The sequence below is a fragment of the Ciconia boyciana genome, chromosome 7 (genome assembly GCF_034638445.1).
Source record: "Ciconia boyciana chromosome 7, ASM3463844v1, whole genome shotgun sequence".
In the NCBI taxonomy this organism is placed as follows: domain Eukaryota; kingdom Metazoa; phylum Chordata; class Aves; order Ciconiiformes; family Ciconiidae; genus Ciconia; species Ciconia boyciana.
This window is the reverse complement of record NC_132940.1, coordinates 19,660,915-19,681,866: the sequence shown is the minus strand read 5'-3', so window position 1 is coordinate 19,681,866 and position 20,952 is coordinate 19,660,915. Positions and strand designations below refer to the sequence as shown.

Genomic DNA, 20,952 nt, shown 5'->3' with positions numbered 1-20,952 from the left:
ATGTCCCTAATCTGTGTTAATAAGGGCCCAGGCAAACACTCCCTCCTTATTTTGGAGGAAATACTCTTTTTTTTAGACTATAACAGGCCCGCAGCTGTTTTTAATACTGTCTCCAGTAAATGACCGGAGCCTGTTCACAATCAATGAGACACATTATTTATTAACTGACTTCTTCGTAATTGTCCCCAGACAGGGCCCGAGCGCTTTCTGCCAGACATGAGCGCCGAGGGGAACTCGCGGGTGGCTCTCGGCTGGACGAGCCCCATTCCTGCCCCTCACGGCCCGGGAGCGGGGACGGGGACAGGGACGGGGACGGGTACAGGGACAGGGACAGGGGCAGCCCCAGCCCCACCGGATCGACGCGGCTGCGGGGGAGGGGGCGGGGCGAGGAGAGGAGAGGCCCCGCCCCCTCCCCCCGCAGCCCTGCCTCGCTCCCACACAGCTGCTGCCATCCTCCCCTTTAAGCAGCGGGTGGCGGCGCGGGCGGGTTTCTGCGTCGGCAGAGGCGGCAGCTGCCCGCCCTTTTTGCCCGCTGACAGCTGCTGTCGCTCGGCCGCCGCCGGTGCCTGAGGGAGGGCGGCCGCCGCGCTCGCTCCCTCTTCCCTCACCACCACCACCACCACCACCACCGCGGCGGCGCGTGTGCCTTGCCGAGCCGGCGGCGCGGCTGCAGCGGCAGGCGGGGAAGCGCTCCTCACCGCTCCGCCTCCGATCGCCGCCCGCTGCGGGGATGTGTGATTGCCATGGCGAGGCGGCTCTTCCCGGGGGCCTGGCTCAAGAAACCCCACTACGCGCAGGTAGGCCGGCAGCGGGCCGTCCCCCGCGGCGGGCGGGTCCGGCCGGGCAGGCCGGTGCCAGCACCCTTCCCTCCCCGCTCTCCCCCTCCGCAAAGTTACCTCAGGAGCGGGCGCCCCCCGCAGGGCTCGCCGCTTTTCCCGGCCCGGCGCGGGTGCGGCCGTCGTTCCCTCCCGCTGGCGGCGGGCGAGGTTCGGCTGCGCCGCGCTGCTGCTCGGCGGCTCGGCCGACGGGAGGTCGCGGCGCCGGGGCTGAGGCGCTAGCCGCGGCGGGCGGGCCCCTTGGCGGCGGGTCTTGGCGCACGGGAGCAGGTGCCGGGCGGCCTCGGGGGCCGCGGTGCCTGTTGCCGCTCCTCCCGCCAGTCGGATCGGGCCTCTCTCGCCGCCTACGGGGTGTAGCGAGCTCCACGGAGCGCCCTCCCCGAGCGGCCCGCGCTGCTCGCCGGCAGGACCTGTTACGCGGCAGCCTGGCCGCCGGCTCCCTCGGCCCCCTCGGGCTCACAAGGCACTTTCAGTTGGTCAGCTACACCCGCGGCATTGCCAGGGCCCGGAGGAACCCTCATGCTTTTCTCCACATGTCCCTCCTTTACACCTATCGCCGGTGTTGCGGACATCCATCCTATCAGAGGATGGACTAGAGCTTGCATGAGCAGACTCCTTTTTTCACGTGTCCTAAAAGAAGTAATGTCGAGCACTTTTCTTTTGCTGTCCAGTAGTTAGTTGCTCCATGCATTTCTGTGTGCATTCATAGACACACCTTTGTATTTACATATACAGGTACACATTTGTATTACTGAAGCTATCTGTGTAAGGATGTTTTGGTTGAAAGGGCTGTGGCTGTCTTGTAGCAGGAAGTTCTGCTGTGAAATGTTAGTCAGTTATGACCTTGTGGTACGCTAAGGGTTATTCTTTGGGGTTCCTTCTCATCTGTTGCATTACATTTTAATTAAATTGTAACTAAAATGAGCATTTGTTGAGTTGGAGGGGATAAATATATTCCCTTTTCTTATACATGCTACTTATATGTTCATCATGTGTTGATATTTTATTAAATGCTTTGTGATCATTGGATTAAAAAATGCAAACTTCATCCTGATGCATTTTAAAGGCTCAAATGTTTTAATTCCTCCTCATCTGGAACTTTTGAAATCTTATTCTTTTTTTGGAGGTACATGAAATGGGATGTAACATCTAAGGAGAAGTGTACAGATGTGGGTATAATCTTACCCTCTTTAGTATTTGTTTTATGGTATATGTCTGCAAATCTGGGTCAGTATCACTGGATTTTTAGACCAGAAAAGATTGCTCTCGATCTATTTACCGAAGTAGACACTTGTACAGCATTTGGATTCCCATAGGAGAAAGCCTCCAATACAAATAAAAATTAATTCATAATCTATATGCTACCTTTCAAATTAGGATTCTCCAAATTGTTTGCCTCCTTTGCCTTGATGATAAGTTTCTCTCTGATCGTTATATGGTCATGTCTGATAACATTTTTCTCTGTTCTTCTTCTCAACATTTATTTAAGGCCTTTCAAGCAAAAGATGTTATTTTAACATCTGCTGAGAAACAGGAAGACAGTAAGATCATTTATTAGAAAAGCCGAATAAATTAAATATTAGTTTCTATAGCAGATTAAAAAATATTTCTGACTATGCTTTCTTATACTGGAAGCTGCATTTGAATATTCTACAGATTTGTTTTAGGCTTTGTGAACATTAACATATTTTTCTGTGTTAGTGAATGTATGTTGATATGTGATGCATCCATAGAATGGCGGAAAGCTATCAATATATTGGCTTTTCTTGTCACTGCATGTTACTCTTGGTACATGACAAATGTAGTCACAGTTTAACTATACTAATTGCTGAGTGCTTTATTGAGATTTGTCTCCAAATAAGCCAATGCTTTCTAAGTAAATGCAAATGCTAGACTTGAACTCGCTGAGATGTAGCTATGAGCAAGATGGAAAGATTTGTGTAGTATTGCTACGCAGTATTTCAAGTAGCACACCAGGGAAGATGGTTGTACAATGGAAGGTATTGGTGAGTGACTTCCAAATTTTGTTGGCTGGTGTTCCAGACTTTTTGAAAACTGTGTTGTGAAGTGAGTTGATAGAACATCAGATTCTGTGAGACAGAACTTAATACCTACTCTAGCTTTCCTGCTGTAAAAGGAGCAGGATGCTATGAGTTGGTTTGCAACTGATACTCTGTGGCAAATGTTCTATTATTATTATTATTATTTTACATGTTCTTTAGCTTTTTATGCAGAATGCTAGATCCATAGGTAATCAGATGATGATCTTTCTGGCTAAGAAGGATGTGCTGCCAAGTATCAGCTCATATAAAAGGAGCAGGGCGAACTCTTAGATATCTTACCTCAGCCCAAAACCTAGTGGTTAGGGACCCACAGAGACAATGTTAAAGTTTCGTCACAAAACAGTAACTATGAAATACATTTTCTCATTACTTAGACTGCAAATCATGTAACAGTAGTAAAACAAATAAAACAACAAAAAAACCCTCAAACATGATAAACTTTTAAACGCTATGAAATACCACCAAAACAAAAATATAATTGTATTTATAGGATTTTACAGTTGGGTGATTAACACTGTAGGGATTTGATTTACATTTAACAAAGAGAGATTAGTGTCCCATATTTGGGAGACATTGTCCTGAGGTTCTTTCTGATAGCTGTAGTTAGCAATTGTATCATGAGGCTGAGGGCAAGCCAGCAGGGTTGCGTATTACAATAATCATGTAAAGAACACCTGCATGCTTGGAAGCTTCCTGGCCTGTAGAGAGTCTGGACCAAGTTTATAGAATCTTTAGAGATGTCCCATGGACTTCAGTGATGTACAAGAGACTGTCTTTGAAGGGCGAAAGAATAAATAAGTTTTAAAGCCCTACATAACAGAAATTTCCTATATAATCTTTTTCCTCTAAGATTTTTATCTTTTTTTTTTCTTTGCTTAACCTTTTAAGGGGAAACATCCTATTTTCCATCATGGTCATTATTTTATTTCAAAAGATACCTCCAACTCTGTTTACTCAGTTTGATTACTTGGGATACAAATAGTTCAAGACACTAGCATTATCTCAAGCATGCACTGTCTGCTCTTAAAAATGTGAATGTGTCCAGTACATGGCATCCAAGACAGCATGGGCTAATAGTCTCAGACATCATGTCAGCCTGCCCGAAATGCATCTTATGATCCATAAACCAACCTGAACACAGAACAAACCAGGATTTCCAACATGATCAGCCTACAATTTTTTTATCAGTTCTTTCCTATTGCTAATAGGCAAAACAAATGGAGTGAGCAACTCTGATCTGGAGAAGATGAGTGCACTATGGTTATGTGGAATATTTTGCAGAACTAAGCTCTCTGTACTATTAAACAAAGAAACACTTTCATACCCTTTAACCATAAAAATGTTTTAAATAAAAAGTATACTTACAAAAAACCTAGCAAGTTATGTTGCATTTTGATCTGCTACTCTCCATATGCTTTGGAGTGCAGCCAGGCTTGAGTTTTGCCAGACATGGTTTTCCAGTTCTGTTCCAGGGGATGAATGTCTAATTATTATTCAATTCACATGACTTAGTAGAATATACAAGTGATGGAAGAAGTTGACTCTGTAATATCCTTTTAAGCATTACAAGTGCTTTCCTTCATTCTTGCATTCCCTGGCTCATATTTAAAAGTCTTGGTGGAAGAGTAGAGCAGAAAAGAGAAATTGTCTTTCCTGGTTTTGAACACTTTCTTCCTTTTTTGATAATTTTGCAACTCTCAGTTCTTCTGTCACCCTGAATATGTTGTTATTAAACATGGTTCCTAGCAGTTTGTCATGATTCCAAATGAAGTCTGTCTATATGTATTGCTCCCTAATTTCTGTCTGGGACTTCTTGCTCAGAAGTTTGTTCAAATTATCTGCATAGCATATGCAGTAAGTCCGCTGTATTCAGGGTGCATTAGTGCATGTGTGACCTAACCAGGCTCAGTAAATCCGTGTCCCTGCTGCATTAGTACCGCATGAGCACATCAGTTCTGCCACTTGCGAGATGAAGTGGACTAAGTGTGTCTACACCCACAGACTGATTCTGGGGAGGAAATGGAAATTTGGTAGGGGAAATGTATGGGTAGAAACCACATAATGATTGGGCCTTTTGCTGAATGTGATAAGGAAGTCCTCATTAGAAAAGTAATTCCCTTTGAATGAAAGAGGGTAGAACCTGGTGGTCTTCTGTAAGCAGATGTATGCTCTTGTCCATGCTCTGAACTGGCAGGACGTAAGTCTCTTGCAAGTCAAAAGCTATGTGACTGCATTGGCACGGTGCTGAGCCCAAAATAAATCTAGCTTCTCTGGAACTTCCTGCCAAGTATATGATGTAGTCAGATGGCATTTGAGGAGGATTTTCGGTCTCAAACACATTCTTTTTCTGCCTGAGAAGGAGGACAAGTTTGGATAAATCCATATATACAGTATTCTCTCCTGTACTATGAATATGGTCAATACTCTGCAGTGGTCCTGAGGCCTGCAGACCACTGCTGGTCTCTGAGATTGTACTAAATGGTATGCGTTTAATACAAAATTGCATTAAAGAGCACTTTGGTTTAAAGTTTAGTATTATAAAGGTGCACGGAAGGAGTCAGCAAGAAACTTTGAGGAATGAAGAGGATTTGTTGTCCCAGAAGCTTTGGTTCCCAAGTAGTTTTTACCCATGAAACAGCTTTGCCTGGAATTGACAGATTTATTTCTATTGATCTTACTCAGATTTTACCAGTAGTTTTGTGCGCTATAGTATTTATGTTCTACAATATTAAGGTTATTAGAAATAGTTAAAAAAACAAACAAACAAACAACCAAAACAACCCTGTCTCTAAAGGAAATCACTGTATCTTATCTTTCAAATAGATGAAAGATAATCATTAGCACTTACTTGCTATAATTCCTGGTTCATAGGAGCTTCCTCTTATTATGTATGTGTGGGGAAATACTGAAGAAAGTTAATTTATTAGAATTTTCAGTAATCCTATTAATAGAAGACTTTTTGTAGAGAAGAGTCTTGTGACAGGCTTTAGGAAGACCATTGTCAGAATCGTCTGTAGAAATGAGGATGTGATAAAATAATTTTTAGTTCTCCCTGTAGGTGTTCTGTAATATTTTATTAAGGACTGGGTAATTAAATAGTTATGAAAGGTTAACTTCTAAAAACAAAAATCAATTTGAAAAAAAGCAAATACTTTTTTTATCTTTCCTATTCAAACTCTGCCCCCAAGCATCCTGTTCTCTGCAGACTTATTTTCCAGACTGACTGCAGCTGTAGAATAATAATCCTTCATATATTTTCATTTAGTATCTGTAAATGACATTTGTGTCCTTCTTGTGGTTGCTTGTTCATAATAATCTGCAACCCATGTTTTTTGTTTTCTTTTTTTAAGTTTTATGAGCTTCTGTCTCACACAGATGTTGCTTGAATTGCTGAAAACTGCCTGCCATTATGCTTGGTATCCCTTTATGTTTGTGGGTAAAATTTCACATAATAAAATAAGTTCTCGTGTTACTTTGAGTCTCTGAAAGTGTGTGTGATGGAGTTAGAGATCCAGATTTGGCTTCTGTGAGCTAGAAAGCCCTGGAAGACATGTTGGTATGTTGAAGTAAACATACCCAGAAACTCTGTACTGATGCAATTTTTGTCATGAATCGTTTTTATGCGTGGTGTTGGGTATCAAAATGTGGAATGTATTGTGATAGTTCCTGGCAAATCATAATTCTCTTTGGAGAAATAAAACTAAAAATTGTATTTAAGAGAAAGCACTTAAAGTTGCCAGAAGGTCTGGTGCTTATCAGAAGAAAGGAGGCATCTTGCTATAGCTTCTGCCTTGATTTGATTACTTTGTTTTGGGGGCAATACCCATTTTATAGGAAAAAAATATTTCCTCTTATGTTCCTTGTCTCCTAACTTGGTTAATAGAACTGAAAGGAAATAACTTGGAATGCTTTGTAGAATGCAATATGGGGTAAACTGGGACTTGGACTATATGATTAGGTCCCCTTACTTTCCCCAAAGAAGCTGAGTAAATCTAACATTGAAACTTTATCAGCATGACTGTAAGTATTGATGTTCATGCATGTGTTTCTTTGGCACAGAATTTTAGCATTGTTGAGATGTAAGTTAGGTTCTATTATATTGCAAGAATAGATATTCTGGATGCAGTTTATAGATAGCAGTCTTGAAGAGGAAAAAAGTAGGAAATGCTATAATTGAATACACTTTGTGTTAACTTGACAGCCCCCCCCGAGACTTGCATAGTCAGTCCTGCCCTTGTGTTGCAGCTTGCACTTCTGTGGCTAAAAGGAGAAAGCTGTGAACTTAAATGTTTTAAATGAATTAAATTATGCCACTTGGATTGGAAACATTTTTAGCTTATTTTTAACTGGTGCTTTTATTTACTTTCTGAAAGTAGTATGTAGACTTATCTGAAGAATGGGACTTACAGGGAAAGTGTTTCCTTCAAGAATGTGCAGAGGGTATGTCAAGATATGAGATGACTTCTGGTAGGATTAAAAAAAGTTAATTTGAAGAAGCGTAATTAAACTTCATAAATGAAAGACACTTGAAAATTAAAGTACATGAGATTATAGAGAAAGCACCCAGCTTCAGTACTGAATTCTTAAATTATGATTGTACTATAGTGCTGTTTACTTAAAAAAAACCCAAAGAAACTAAAAAACAAAAACCCCCCACACTTCTGGAGAAGGGTTTTATGTGTAGGAATGTCATCTGTCAGCTTTTCCAGCTGCTGTAGGCCAAGTGCTGGATGGAGAATAGGAGACTACCATTCTTTCTTGCTCTATATAGTGTATCTCAGCAGCTCTAGGCTGAGTAAAGAGTGTGGGAAGTTGGGTAGGAAGGAAGAGGACTTACCTGAAACGCCACACAAGTTCCTATTTTTTTTGCTGGCAGCAAATTTAGGTAGAACAAAAGTTGTTTAAAAACATAAATCCTTTTCAGATTGGATGCTCAGGAGTTTTGTTGCTGGAGTTCTCTGTGTGTGTGATGATTGTGTTTGGGATTTATTAATTTATTTTATGAAATACATGATGAAGCTTTGTCTGAGATTAGGTTCACAACACTACACTGGTGGTGTATATTTAGATGGAAAATAAAATTTCTTAAGTTAGCTCTGTGACAGTGTGTATGCAAGAAGTTAAGGATGATTTGAGTCAGCCTTTGCAAATGCAGCCATTCTCATTTCAGCCTGGCACATCTTAATTGTACTTAGTCAGTAAGGGGCTCAGTCAGTCAGCTGAGCTCTGTGGAGTGTTGCTGGGGTAGCCCAAGATGCTCCTCTGACTCCATGCTCCATTAGTTTACTATACCTACAGCTAGAGTGGCAGAGTGAGCATGCGCCCATACCTTAGCAACTCCAGCTCGTTATTTGTTTGACTACTGGAAGCTTCCAGTGAAAATGCTTTTTCATGAAGAGGATGATTCTCAGAGTGTGAGACATAAGTGTGTTTGTTTCTACAGACTCTGCTGTGTGGTGGTAGCCTTTGACAGAGGATTTGGGCAAGGGAGTGGAAGTGGGAATACTGGGCAGCTGTTTGCTTAGTTGACTAGAAGTCAATCCCGACAAAAAGTTGAGTACGAAAAACCAATGAACATGCCTTCATTGCATAGTTATCAATAACTGAATATGATCTGATTTTATCAAAATACCATGCTTTAATTACAGATAGCTTTTGTACCTCTCTTCAGATGCTGCTGTATCTCATTGTGCTTGCAAAGGCAAAGAAGGTCATTCTTTCTGTTTGGTGCTGTATCTAGTTACAGAAACGTTAGGCCAAAGTAAAAATAGATGAATGACTCACCTAGTTAAATAATTTCAGGAACTGTACTACAGAGCACTCCTTGGTATTATTACTATGTTGAAACCCACAAAAAAAATTAAACTCTAGGTTATGAAACCATGAGGCTTTAGGTGGTATAAGAACAAATAAAAATAAGTGAATTATTACAGAAGACATTGAACCTGCATGACTATACTATAGTAGTTCTTATCTGTAACTGCTAAAACTACTACGTATCATCTGTCCTTCAACCAGCAGAAAGTATGAAGGTAGCAAAGAAAAAGGACATTGTGTTTCTCTAGACGGACTGAGAAAAATCTGTTTGTATGCTCACAACTGATCCAGATCAGGTGATCCCTCAATCCTGTGCCTTAAATGTATTTGATCTACTGGTTTGGTTCACCTCTTAGTTCAAAACTGTGTTGCAAGAGACCTCTGCTGGAGGGCTGCCTCAGGGCTGGTAATGTGAGCTTCCTGGGACAGGTCTGATGGGGAAGGGTAGACCTCTTTGGGGGGGGTTTGGTTTATTTTGTGTAGTGTGGGTGTAAGAACTAAACTATGCAAAGAATCCATCTGCCCTGCTTACAGCTTTCCTTTGGTTCTGGAAGTCAGAACAGGGAGAGAGACACTCTCCTAGAGCTTTGCCATACCACCTCTGCTGGCTTCCCAGAACTGTGAAAGAAGGATGCTTGTGGATGATAAGCACATTTTGTACATGGGCAGTAGTTCAGGACAAGGATTCTTAAGTAGGAAAGTTGTGCTGGATAAACTGAAGAAGTGGACGAGGCACTGAGTAGTGTTGGAAACTTACTTGAGAATGGAAGGTGGACAGTGGAGGAAGACTGGAACTGATGCCAGTGTTGCAAAATCAGATGGAAATAGACTGGAAATAACTGAAAGAAAAAAAATAGCAGAAAAGGTATGGTTCAAGAGGGGGACACTAAGACTGGCTAAGCAAACAGCTTGAGATGGGTACTGGAAAGAAAAAACTAGTAAGTGAAAATGGTAAATGACTAAATACAGAAAATGATCTGGAAGAAAGAATAGATGAGGCTGAGTCCACCTGAGCTTGAACTAAGATTTCAGTTCTCTTCTGTAGGGGGTGGGGTGCGGGGGAAGTATTTCTGAATCTGCTGGTGAAGTATCAGTTCTAACTTATTGCTGGTTCACATGTAGGATGACTTCTACTGCTTTTCATCAGTCTGTTCAAGTAGTGTGGTTCTTCAATAAAGTTTGTGATTCTTCATGGTGTAAGCATGTAGGTGTGGTATTTTGTCCTTTTTTTTTTTAAGCTATGAAATTGCACTAAAAGTCTTGAAATTCTGTCATTTTAGTAGTGTTCTTTCAATGGGAAAGGCTGATGTATGGTATTTCTTTTTTTTTTTATGCTCCCCAGACCCTTGCTGTCAGTTTTGTTTTCTTGGCCATTCTGTCCTCCCTACCCCCAGCTTCCTCATACATTTTTCTAAGATGGTTCTAAATGTACTGTAAACCACACAGCATTATTGTTGGTCTCCTTTTGTACTCCATCCAGTTTGTATCCATGTTGTGGACACCATGCTTTAGAGGAAATTACATGTTACTCCAACTAAGGTCTTTGTGGCTCTGAGGAAAATAGCAGAAATTATTCCTGTCTTACAACATTCCCAATAAAATATCATAAAAGAAGAACTGGCTGAAGGAACTATCTGGTCAAGATTTATCACCAGAATAAAAGCAGTTAGCTGTATCTATCTCCTCTTTTAACTAGGTAGTTTTAAGATCAAGTCAAGGGAGTGTGTGTGAAGGAGTGAAGGAATAGGGATGCACAGCTGAGGCACATGGCAGGACCGCAGCTGCATGGATTGGAGTCACCTTTGCGTGTTTTGGAACTGACCTTTCTTGGATTATCTCTTCCAAGAGGACAGGGTGTAATGCATGCTGGTTGTCTGTCATATTTTTCTAAGTATTCATAAATTATTGTAGTCCTTCCAGTTAAAGAGAAGAAAAGCTGACTTATTTACATCTAAACTATTAGACATCTACACTGCCACGATCAGCCTTTCAAAATTTGGATAGTACTTCTTAGACAGCATAAACAAAACCTTTACATTATTTAATGATAAATATTAATATTTAGTCTTTTTCATGGATGTTTAGAGAAGACGAAGGATTCTATAAACATGGTTTACTGTGAGTGGGTACAATGATTTGTTTTTTAAGTGACTTTTTGGTACCTGAATATGCTATGTATGTTACAGAAAGGAATATTCATTTTGCTCTCTTCAACAATCTAAAATATGAATGGTTGAAAAAAAAAAGTGCTTGTAGTACATGGTCTTCTTTAAACTGGCTTCACTTGCAGCACTGGCAGTGGAGGAACAAAACTTAAAAATAAGGCAAATAGGTTTAAAATGTTGTTAGTAAAATTACTTCAGAATATTTCTACTGGTTTTGCCAAGGTGTACTATCCTGGAGTTGTGCTGCCACAATTATTTGCAGTCTTGTACTGTGAATCAGGTCAACTACCTGATTTCATCTGTGGTATAGACTCACAAACAGTTCTTTGGGTGTAATTTTGACAAATATGGGCTTCAGGATAGAGATGCGAAAAAGCAGGGGCAAAGCAATTTGTACTGTACTGAACAATTTGTATAGTGAAATTGTAGTCTAAGCAAGTCCAAAGATGTGATTGTTCTGTTCTGGTTCCAATATTCAAAAGCAGAAAAATTTAGAATACGACACTAATGAGTTTTTTACTATAACTACTTATCAGTGAAGTTCCTGTGGCTGTATGACCAGATCATGTTGTGATATTTCAGCTGAAATACAGAAAATTATAGCTTAGTATATTGAAGAAGATACTAAATTTCACCTGGAGATTTAAAGAAGTGATTTAAATCTTTAAATCTCCAGATGCTGGGCTGTAACTACAATATTTACTCAAAGGCAGAGGAACTGGTCTTGAACCAAGGAAAGAAATTTTGAGATTATAAAGTGGACAAGTGTGTGTATATGATCCTATGGAAAGAAAACATCCACTTTTAAGTCAGGCCTCTTGTATTAGACTTGTATACAAGCATGTTACAACTCTCACTTACTTCAATAAGGTGTCTGAATTTAAAGGTTGTTCCCAAATAAACTTCAGTGATGCTCCTAATTTTTTACTGAAGCTTTGAATTCTTGTGCTGAGAAAGGTGAAGAATGTGCAGATTTGAACAAGCTTCAGTAGATCACATAAAGACAGCATTAAAACTTTTTTTGTTCTACTCTAGAAGGAGAGAAATATGAAATTGTGGTTAGAGCAGTGGACTGTGACTTTTGAGGTCTAGATTTAGGTATGAGTCATTACCTGTGAGGCCTTGGGTGGGTTGATCTATTTCTGCTTGTCCTCAGGAGAAGTGTTCACCCATTTTGTATCTAAATTTACATTCTTGCAGAGATTGTGGATAAATATTTATTAGCAACTTGGAACCAGGAACACTATTTTGATGTGGAATTTCATGGTACTACGTGTTTTGAAGGGACATAAAGAATCATGAGAAATACTTATGCTAGAACTGTTTAAAGACCATACCAGCATGCTCCTGCTTTTCTGTGTAACTTGTTAGGTTAACTTCTTGCATTATTCAAATTGGGCTTTTGGTGGTTTTGTTGGGGGCAGGGGTGGGTGAGGTGGCAGGGATTAAGATTTCCTTGGACTGAGGCCTTTGACTTTGGCAGCATTGTATCTTAGGGTCGTTTGAGCATAAGGGGTGTCTACCCACTTCTCTCAAAATATAGCCAAAAGGCTCTCAGTCTTTCTCGTAGAATGAGTCACATGGAATTTGGGACTGCTTTTCTACATTTGAAAGTGTTAAAACACCTTGCGTGCACCTTCACCTTGATTCACAATTACCCGTTCATTTTTTAAAATCGTTATGCTATAAAATGGAATGAAAATAGGATATAAAATTAAGGGCTGAGCCATATGCCATCACCTTTCCTAGCAGTTTTTCTGTGTTGTTTCTTGCATTCCTGCTTCTCTTTGAGACTTGATGTTCCTTACAGAACTATATGGGGTCAAGATACACTTCCTCTTTAGTCTTCAGATGGAGTGAGTGCCTGTATGAAAGTGTACCCGGAATCATGAGATGAGTTACAGTGGAAAAGTCAGAACCACCCTAGGTTGAGAGTAGGACTCCTATACCTAGGGATTATACTTCTTTTGTTAAGGTCTGAAAAAGTCAGTTCTTGCGATAGGTGTGAAACCAAGCTCCTATTCAACTGATTAGAACTGCTTCTTTGATCTTATTTCCCTTAAAAATAAATAAATAACTTATTTAGAAAGAGAAATGCATCTTTGAAGATCTTCCTATATTTGTGGAAGATTATTTTCTTTAGTAACATTATTTTTTTCTAAAATATAAAATATTTAAAAGCTGAAGCCATGTATTCAATTTACTGTGATTTAAGATAATTACTATCAAATTGTAGTAATTTGGAATTATTTCAGTGCTTTTTCTCCCATGCAGATGGAGCCATCTGAAATTAGTATGTGCGAGATGGGTTAACTTGGTATGTACGTATGTGACGGCAAAACTTCTCATCATTACTACCTTTCTTGGAACCTTTTCCAAACATATGGAATGGTTTCTCTATGAGGAACAGATAAGCTAGGACCTGTCAATCTGGAAAAGAGATGACATGGCAGGGGGGCATGTGATGGAGGCTCACAAAATCATGACATGGAGAGATTGGATAGAAATCGATAACTCATCTCTTCCAATACATGAACTAGGGGATCTCAAACAAAGCTACTGTGAACCAGATTTAAGCAAAATAGAGTCCAGTCCCTGACCCTGGTACAGTGGATAGTAGACCTGTGGAATGAATTGCTAAAGGGTGTTGTGGATGCTAAAAGCTTATGTGGATTTTAAGGAGTCTGGGTAAGTTCATGAAAGATAAATGGCTTGAGATTTACTAAATATAGAAAATCACATCTGGCTTAGCCAGTTCTTCTAGAGGAAAGTGGGAGCACATTTGGGATATATATTACGTATTCTCACTCTTCGATGGCATTTATTTATAGCTATTACTGAAGATCAGGATACTAGTAGAAATGGATCTCATACTGACCCAATACAGCTGCTCTCATGCACTTTCCTTATATCCTGTTGCTAAAGCTGATACTGACTTTCTGATTCTTTTCTAATCGTGATGTGAGTATGAAAATCAAACTGTTGGCACACCAGACTCAGAGGAGAAAAAAAAAAAAAAGATCAAAACGTGCCTCCTCCCTTACAAGGCACTTAGCTCTCCCTCAATTCTTAATTTATAAATACTTTTTTCCTCTGTCCCTAGTGAAAAATGTAAATGTGAGGCCACAGAAACAACAGGAAAGTCTTGCATATAGTTATGGGAAAGACCATGAAAGGTGAGGCTAGTACAGAGGGAATTTTACTTGCATAGTTAAATGGTGTCATTTCAAGGAAGGAGTGGGAGACTTCAGCACATAGAACCTGTCCCTGATACCCACCCTGCTCATTCTATATCTGTCTTGCATATTTATACATTAACACAGATTATTTTTTGACCAGATTCATGGTCTGTTTTATTTGGTTTACCAGGAGTGGAACATAAATAACTGGTCTTAGAGAAAAATGCAAGTAATTGAGCTCTAACAGTTTATGATTTTGATCAAATTGGTTCCTGCAGGCTGGCTTGCCCTATGAGGATTTCACATTTTATTTTATTTATTTATATCTTAATTTTCCTTCCACCTACATAAGTCAAACTGACCTCCCCTCTCAGTTTTGCTCGCTGAAGGAACCAAATGTTCCATGTAATGCAGTCTGCTTATTTTATCACTGTGGAAGTCAAATTCTTAAAGGTGAAATAGTAAATCGTGTTTGTTTCTGTAATTCTGACTGCTGCTGAATGAATTGCAAAGAATATTTTCTCTTTGTGTCCTCTAGGTACGTTTCTCATATATGCGGATGAAGTATCTCTTCATCTCTTGGTTAGTAGTATTTATTGGCAGCTGGGTTACGTATGTTCAGTACTCCACCTACACAGAACTATGCAGAGGACATGACTGTAGGAAAATAATAGTAAGTATATGTAGCATAGCTTTCATAAGTGTTTGTCCTGACTAATTCCACAGCCAATTCAGTCAGTGCCACATGTAAATTAATCGAATTCTGCTATTCCATCATGTTGAAGTAAGATTACATCTTCAATTACAGATAACCAGTTGTGTCTCAACATTGTTTTGGTATAGGGTTATTAAAATTGTTTTATTAGATTTTTCTTTCAAGAGTAAAGTGTTGGGAGAGATACAGTTGCCTCCTTTCTTGGGCAATTTGTTAAATATTTTTTCCCCTGTTTGTTTCAGTGTGATAAATACAAAACTGGAGTTATTGATGGGTCAGCATGTAGCAGTCTTTGTGCTAAAGAAACATTGTATTTTGGAAAATGTTTGTCGACAAAGCCCAATAACCAGGTAAGGCTTTACTCATCCAACCTAGTTTTATTATTTCCCACTGAAAAGTCATTCTCTAGAACATCAAGTAGACCTTAGTGTCTGCAAGCTGTATCTGTTTGATACAGATTATTTCCAACTGTATTAGCTGTGACATGCAGAGCATGTTTATATATATGTATATAATATACCTATACAGGGAGAATATCTAGGTACAATATATATTATTAATAATATATTATATACAACATGCACTTATATATAACATACCTGTATATAATATATATTATTCCTATATGTAGATGGGTATATTATTATTTTATAATACATGTATTTTATAAACATATGTATAATATACCAGATCCTTCCACATTTTGACAGAATACCTATACTTTTGTACAGTATACTGCTTCTCTGCTATCCTGCTTCGCAAATAGAAGCAGCAGCCTCTTAACAACCTATGCAAAGATGGTAGTAATGCCAATACACTGTTCAGCAAGCTGTCTTTGTATTTTGACAGTGTAGTGTCTCCTAAGTACCTGCAGTAATGTATTGTATTTGAAGTTGTCATTGTTTGAATGTGCTCTATGCATTGTTTGTACGCAGGACTCGGTTTTCTAATCTGTGTTACTACTTGACTCTTGAAGCAGTGGTTGGAGAGCAGGTGGTCTTTAGATTATGGAATTCTACAGTGTTTTTTACTGTTTTCCCTCTTTTCCTGCATAGATGTATTTAGGAATCTGGGGAAATCTGCAAGGTGTTATAAAATGCCAGATGGAAGAAGCTGCTCAACTTGATTTTGGTACTGACCCAGAACCAAGGAAGGAAATAGTCCTATTTGATAAACCAACAAGAGGAACCACTGTTGAGAAATTCAAAGAAATGGTATATGGTCTTTTTAAAGTAAGTATATGCTTATTTATTTGATTTTGACAGAAAGACTTATTTTCCTGCAGCTGGAGAGAACGCCCTATTACGCAAACCTTGTTAAAGTGCATGTTAGAAAAAGAATCACAAAAATAGTTTTTCCCAGAGGTGCTTATCTCAAAGTTTGAAGTAACTAATTATCAGGTTTTTTCCTTACTTTTTAACAGGTGGAAGCTGGTATGTGTCTTGTATGTCTACAGCTTTCACTTCTATTTGTATAGAAAATATGGTAAACATATTTTTTGCTGCTTTTGGGGTTATTGTAACCTGGTACAAAGACTGAAGCACAATTTGAAAAATTGTTCATGCTTGGGAAGAGTTACTATGTTAACTGAGCAGCAGGAATCTCTCTAACCGGAATGACCAGCCATACTTCTCCCAGTTCCTTCTGTGTTATATTAATGTGGTACTTATTTCTATTGCTTTAATGCTACCCCAGAATTTTCATAATATAGAGTCATAACTTTGATGCTGTGTCAATACTGATTTTGGGTTTTCTTTCTTCAAATTCTCTTGCTATTGTCATAGCTCCTGTGTCTCCAGTGATGGAAATAATGCTGTTCTAGCTGAGTGAGCATATGTGTACGCATGCACACAAATAAAAATAATTATGTAAAGCTGATGACAGTTGTCATGCATTACAGTAGCTTTGTCTCTAAGAATGCATGAGTAGCAGGTGTTTTAGAGTAGTTTTTAGGAGAATTTGGGAAAAGTTTATGTGACTTTCTGTGTGCATTGGTGGTAGTTGAAAATGCAACAGTTCTGATTCCAGCAACAGCCTCTTTCTCTGTATTGATACAATGGAGGTGGTTATACCAAATAACAAAAGTATTTCAGTACATTTATCGTATGGGACTTGTACCCAGTGTGTCTTTGTACTTTTTATAGTTGGACAAAATGTAGTTGCTGCTGTAATTTCTCTACACCTGTAAGGTTTAATCAGCTGAAAACTAAACCTGATCTAAACATTTGAATTCTACATACTTTTTCTAAGAGAATATTTAACAAGCTACTTGATAACATTTTTCTAAAGACTGATCTGACCAAGAACAATGTTTGGATTTTAATGTTCGCATTTTGAAATGCAAAGAACGCTAGTACTTTCAGATGATCATATACTTGGTGCCTTTGAAAACAGAACAAAAAGGAAGCTCTTCAGGCATCTGGTAGCAAGTCCTGTAACATCTATAACCAATGAAAACTAGAACATAACATACCCTACCATACTATCCATAGGAGGAGAACAACAGGAGGTAGAATGACAGGTGGATTGGTGGTAGTTAATGAAATCATACTTAATCTTTTTTGTTTGTTGCTTTTAGGCAAAATTGGGTGAACAAGGAAATCTTTCAGAACTGGTTAATCTCATCCTATCTTTTGCTGATGGAAACAAAGATGGTAGAGTTTCTTTGCCAGAGGCGAAATCTGCATGGGCACTTCTGCAGCTAGATGAGTTTCTCTTAATGGTGATCTTGCAGGATAAAGAACATACACCCAAGCTGATGGGTTTTTGTGGTGATCTCTATGTGACCGAAAGAGTTGAATATACCTCTCTCTATGGAATCAGCCTTCCATGGATTATAGAACTTTTCATTCCCTCTGGCTTCAGAAGAAACATGGACCAATGGTTTACTCCATCATGGCCAAGAAAGGCAAAAATAGCTATAGGGCTTTTAGAATTTGTAGAAGATGTTTTCCATGGACCTTATGGAAACTTTCTTATGTGTGATACAAGTGCCAAAAACTTGGGATATAATGATAAGTATGATTTGAAAATGATGGACATGAGAAAAATTGTGCCAGAAATTAATTTGAAGGAAATAATTAAAGATCGTCAGTGTGAATCAGATTTGGACTGTATTTATGGTACAGACTGTAGAACTCTATGTGACCAAAGCAAAATGAGATGTACCACAGAAGTAATTCAGCCAAACTTGGCAAAAGCCTGTCAGCTACTTAAAGACTATCTACTTCGTGGTGCTCCTTCTGATATCCATGAAGAACTAGAAAAACAACTGTACTTGTGTATTGCTCTTAAAGTCACAGCAAATCAGATGGAAATGGAGCATTCTTTAATACTCAATAACTTAAAAACTTTACTGTGGAAGAAAATTTCCCATACAAATGATTCTTAGCTTCTCCACCAGCAGAAGATAATACTGATGCCTGCCACTAGAGGTGGCCCTACCACATTTGATAAAAATGATCTGCAGCATTTTCTAAAGATGTTTCTTTACTTACATTTCATGAATGGCTCTTTAACTCTTGCCCTTCAGTCAGTACCTTATGACAGGGCTTCTCAAAGAATGAACATGCCACTGAATGACCGGGCAGAAGCCAGAAGCACTTCTGGTGTTCCAGTGCTGTGTTATGGAAACAAAAACCCTGCATGCTTGACTGTTCTGTGCACTTTGTCAGATCTTGAACAGGATGAAAGTATTCACTGTGCCACCACATCAACTGATGGAACATCTTATAATTCTGTGAAACTCATTGCTCACTTGGGAAATACCTACAGATTTTTATCCTAAGTAGTTTTATGAAGAACCACCACTACTGCAAATAATTTGTCTGAGTCCAAGCTGCTGTTGTGAATAAACTGAACTGTGACACTGAAGTTTACTAATACCTTGGCATGGCAGAATTTGCACATTAATAATTTTTAAACTGTGGAAAATTAGAATTTTATTGTAGAACTGATAGGTTGTAATATGAGACTTAAATCAGATTTTGTTTACACCTTGTTACCTCATGCTTACATCTTGAATGTTTAAGTAGTTCAACACTTCTTAAGTCCTTATAGAGTGAACCATGTTGGGAGCCAAGAATTTTAGAATGTTATTTCTTAAAATCATGTATATAGTCTAGCAGCAATATCAACATCCATTTAAAAAAAACTGTAGATTATTGTACTTCAGTTGAAACCTTTAACCGAAATCAAGCTGTAGCAAATACTGAAGAGAAGGAGTTTGTAGACTAGCTATTTTATGAGAACTTAAGTTAATTAATTTTTAAAAATACTGATAGTAGAAATGTCCTAACATTTAAAAAAGGAGGCTTGCATAGTGTAGGAGCCTGCTGTTTGACATGTGAAACAATAGTTGTGCATAAAGTCTTAACTCTTTACTGTCCCTCCAAATTTAGCTACAGACTTGTACTTAAATCCTCTTGAACTATTGCAGGAAGTAGATAAGCCAGAGCTAGACCTGAACTGTAGGATGGAAGCTGGATTGTTCAGGATCATGAAATACTGCTTAAATGGGAGCCTATGAGATAGTAACAGCTAGGAATGTGGTAGAACATAAGTGAGCTGTAGAGATTACTATTCTTTTTTCTAGTAGCATCTGAGTCATTAAGTCTCAAGTTGTGAGTACATAAACACCATCTGATCCTGGCACTCCACTTGGCATGACTGCTGTACCACCTTTAATCTGCATCCCTATTGTTTCTCAGATTTAAGTCTATGTTCACAATTATGCAGAACGATGTCCATAAAACACCTTAATACTGTGTTCAATACTTAGCTGTTAATATTTAATTTATAAATGCTTTAGGTATGTTCAATCCTTAATGATTTTAATGGTAGTCATCCATATATTTCTAAATCCTGGCCCCTTAATTTGTTTTCAGCATAGGTAGGAAGAACAAGCTTTATTTAAATATTTGAAAGGTTGCTAATTGCTTTAGGTATCCTGTATTAAATGCATTCCTTGAATGATTAAACTGAAGTACAGGACCAATATAAAGTCATTTCTCCATACCATATGTAATAGCTTGGGTTAAGAGTGTACTGTTTTGTAAACATCAGCTTTTTAGTTTAAGAATTAACTATGCTAATGCTAATTACTGTCTCTAACTTGATAATGTCCTTTAATTATCTGTGGCCAGCAATGCACTCAAATGTCAAGTGGTCATGTTCTTGCTGGAAAAATCTGACTAATTGCTACTAGGTTTTGGGCAGAGAAGATTACTGAACCCAAAATGATGCTGGGTATTTTAAACTGCAAAACATGTTTAATAGTGCAGTTTTTTGTACAGAACCTTAATTTTTATTGCTGTTGCATCAAGCTGGAGCTTTCATTGGAAAAAAACCAACATGTTTGTTTACAATGTATCACAGACCTCCTTTTCTCTTTCAATAGCCATACTTAACCATCTATCAGTATCTTAAAGCAAAACATTCTTCAGTGTAGCCTACTTGACTCATGTTTTAACTGTGCAACCAACTTCAGTAAGTCTAATGGGAAACAAATAAGAAGTGCCTGTGAAACTGAGATGTAGGAGAAATAAGGGATGGGGCAAGTCAAGGCCTCTAACTAAGCATGTATATGCAACTTAAAAGTGAATTCTCTTGTGTAATCACTAAATGTGAAGTATTTAGCTTAAGACAGTACCTGTTTCAGTAGCAGCCAGAGCTTGGAACCGAGTGTGCAGGAAGTGCTTACTTCAGTTACTGGAGGAAGCTTGAATACTTCAATTAGACATGTATTCCTCTATCAGCTACAGTTAAGTCACAGTAGGGAAAGTGTTGCCTAAGGCTGCCTTTAGGCAGAGGCTTTAAAGCCTACTGTGACTACTCTTGCTTTTTTCTCAAGCAACATACAGATTCCCCCATAACATTAAGTATACTGAAAGAAAAAGGGTGGAGGACATGTAAAGCCCTTTTTAAAAATTTAAAATATTTTTATAGTTAGAAGCAGCAAGTTCTTGTATCTAGTCTTTGATACTAGTCATGCCAAAAATTAATCAAATTGATTTCCCCTTCTTATGGGAATAATTCTAATGCAGCAGCCTTGGTTTTGAAGTCTGTCATCTCTCCTCCTCTGTGAAGGAGTTCAATTCTTACAGTACTTTGAAGAGGGAAAAAAACCCTTAAAGCTACAATCTGGACCATAAAAAACATTCTGCATCTTTATAAAAT

The 20,952-nt window shown here is 38.9% G+C and overlaps 1 protein-coding gene across 1 annotated transcript; it reads left to right on the top strand.

Moving 5' to 3' along the window:
* Positions 1 to 443: 443 nt before the first annotated feature.
* On the top strand, positions 444 to 20,926 carry DIPK1A (divergent protein kinase domain 1A). Its single transcript, XM_072869100.1, has 5 exons — positions 444 to 797; positions 14,599 to 14,733; positions 15,018 to 15,125; positions 15,831 to 16,007; positions 17,354 to 20,926. The coding sequence occupies exons 1-5, from the start codon at positions 744 to 746 to the stop codon at positions 18,164 to 18,166; spliced, it is 1,287 nt and encodes a 428-aa protein (XP_072725201.1). The 5' UTR covers positions 444 to 743; the 3' UTR covers positions 18,167 to 20,926.
* Positions 20,927 to 20,952: the final 26 nt, after the last annotated feature.

Excerpts from the sequence above, each read along its gene's own strand:
- DIPK1A (XM_072869100.1), top strand. The coding sequence starts at position 744 with ATGGCGAGGCGGCTCTTCCCGGGGGCCTGGCTCAAGAAACCCCACTAC. Across the intron at positions 14,734-15,017 it reads ATGACTGTAGGAAAATAATA|TGTGATAAATACAAAACTGG; the intron begins GTAAGTATATGT and ends TGTTTGTTTCAG. Across the intron at positions 15,126-15,830 it reads CGACAAAGCCCAATAACCAG|ATGTATTTAGGAATCTGGGG; the intron begins GTAAGGCTTTAC and ends TTTCCTGCATAG.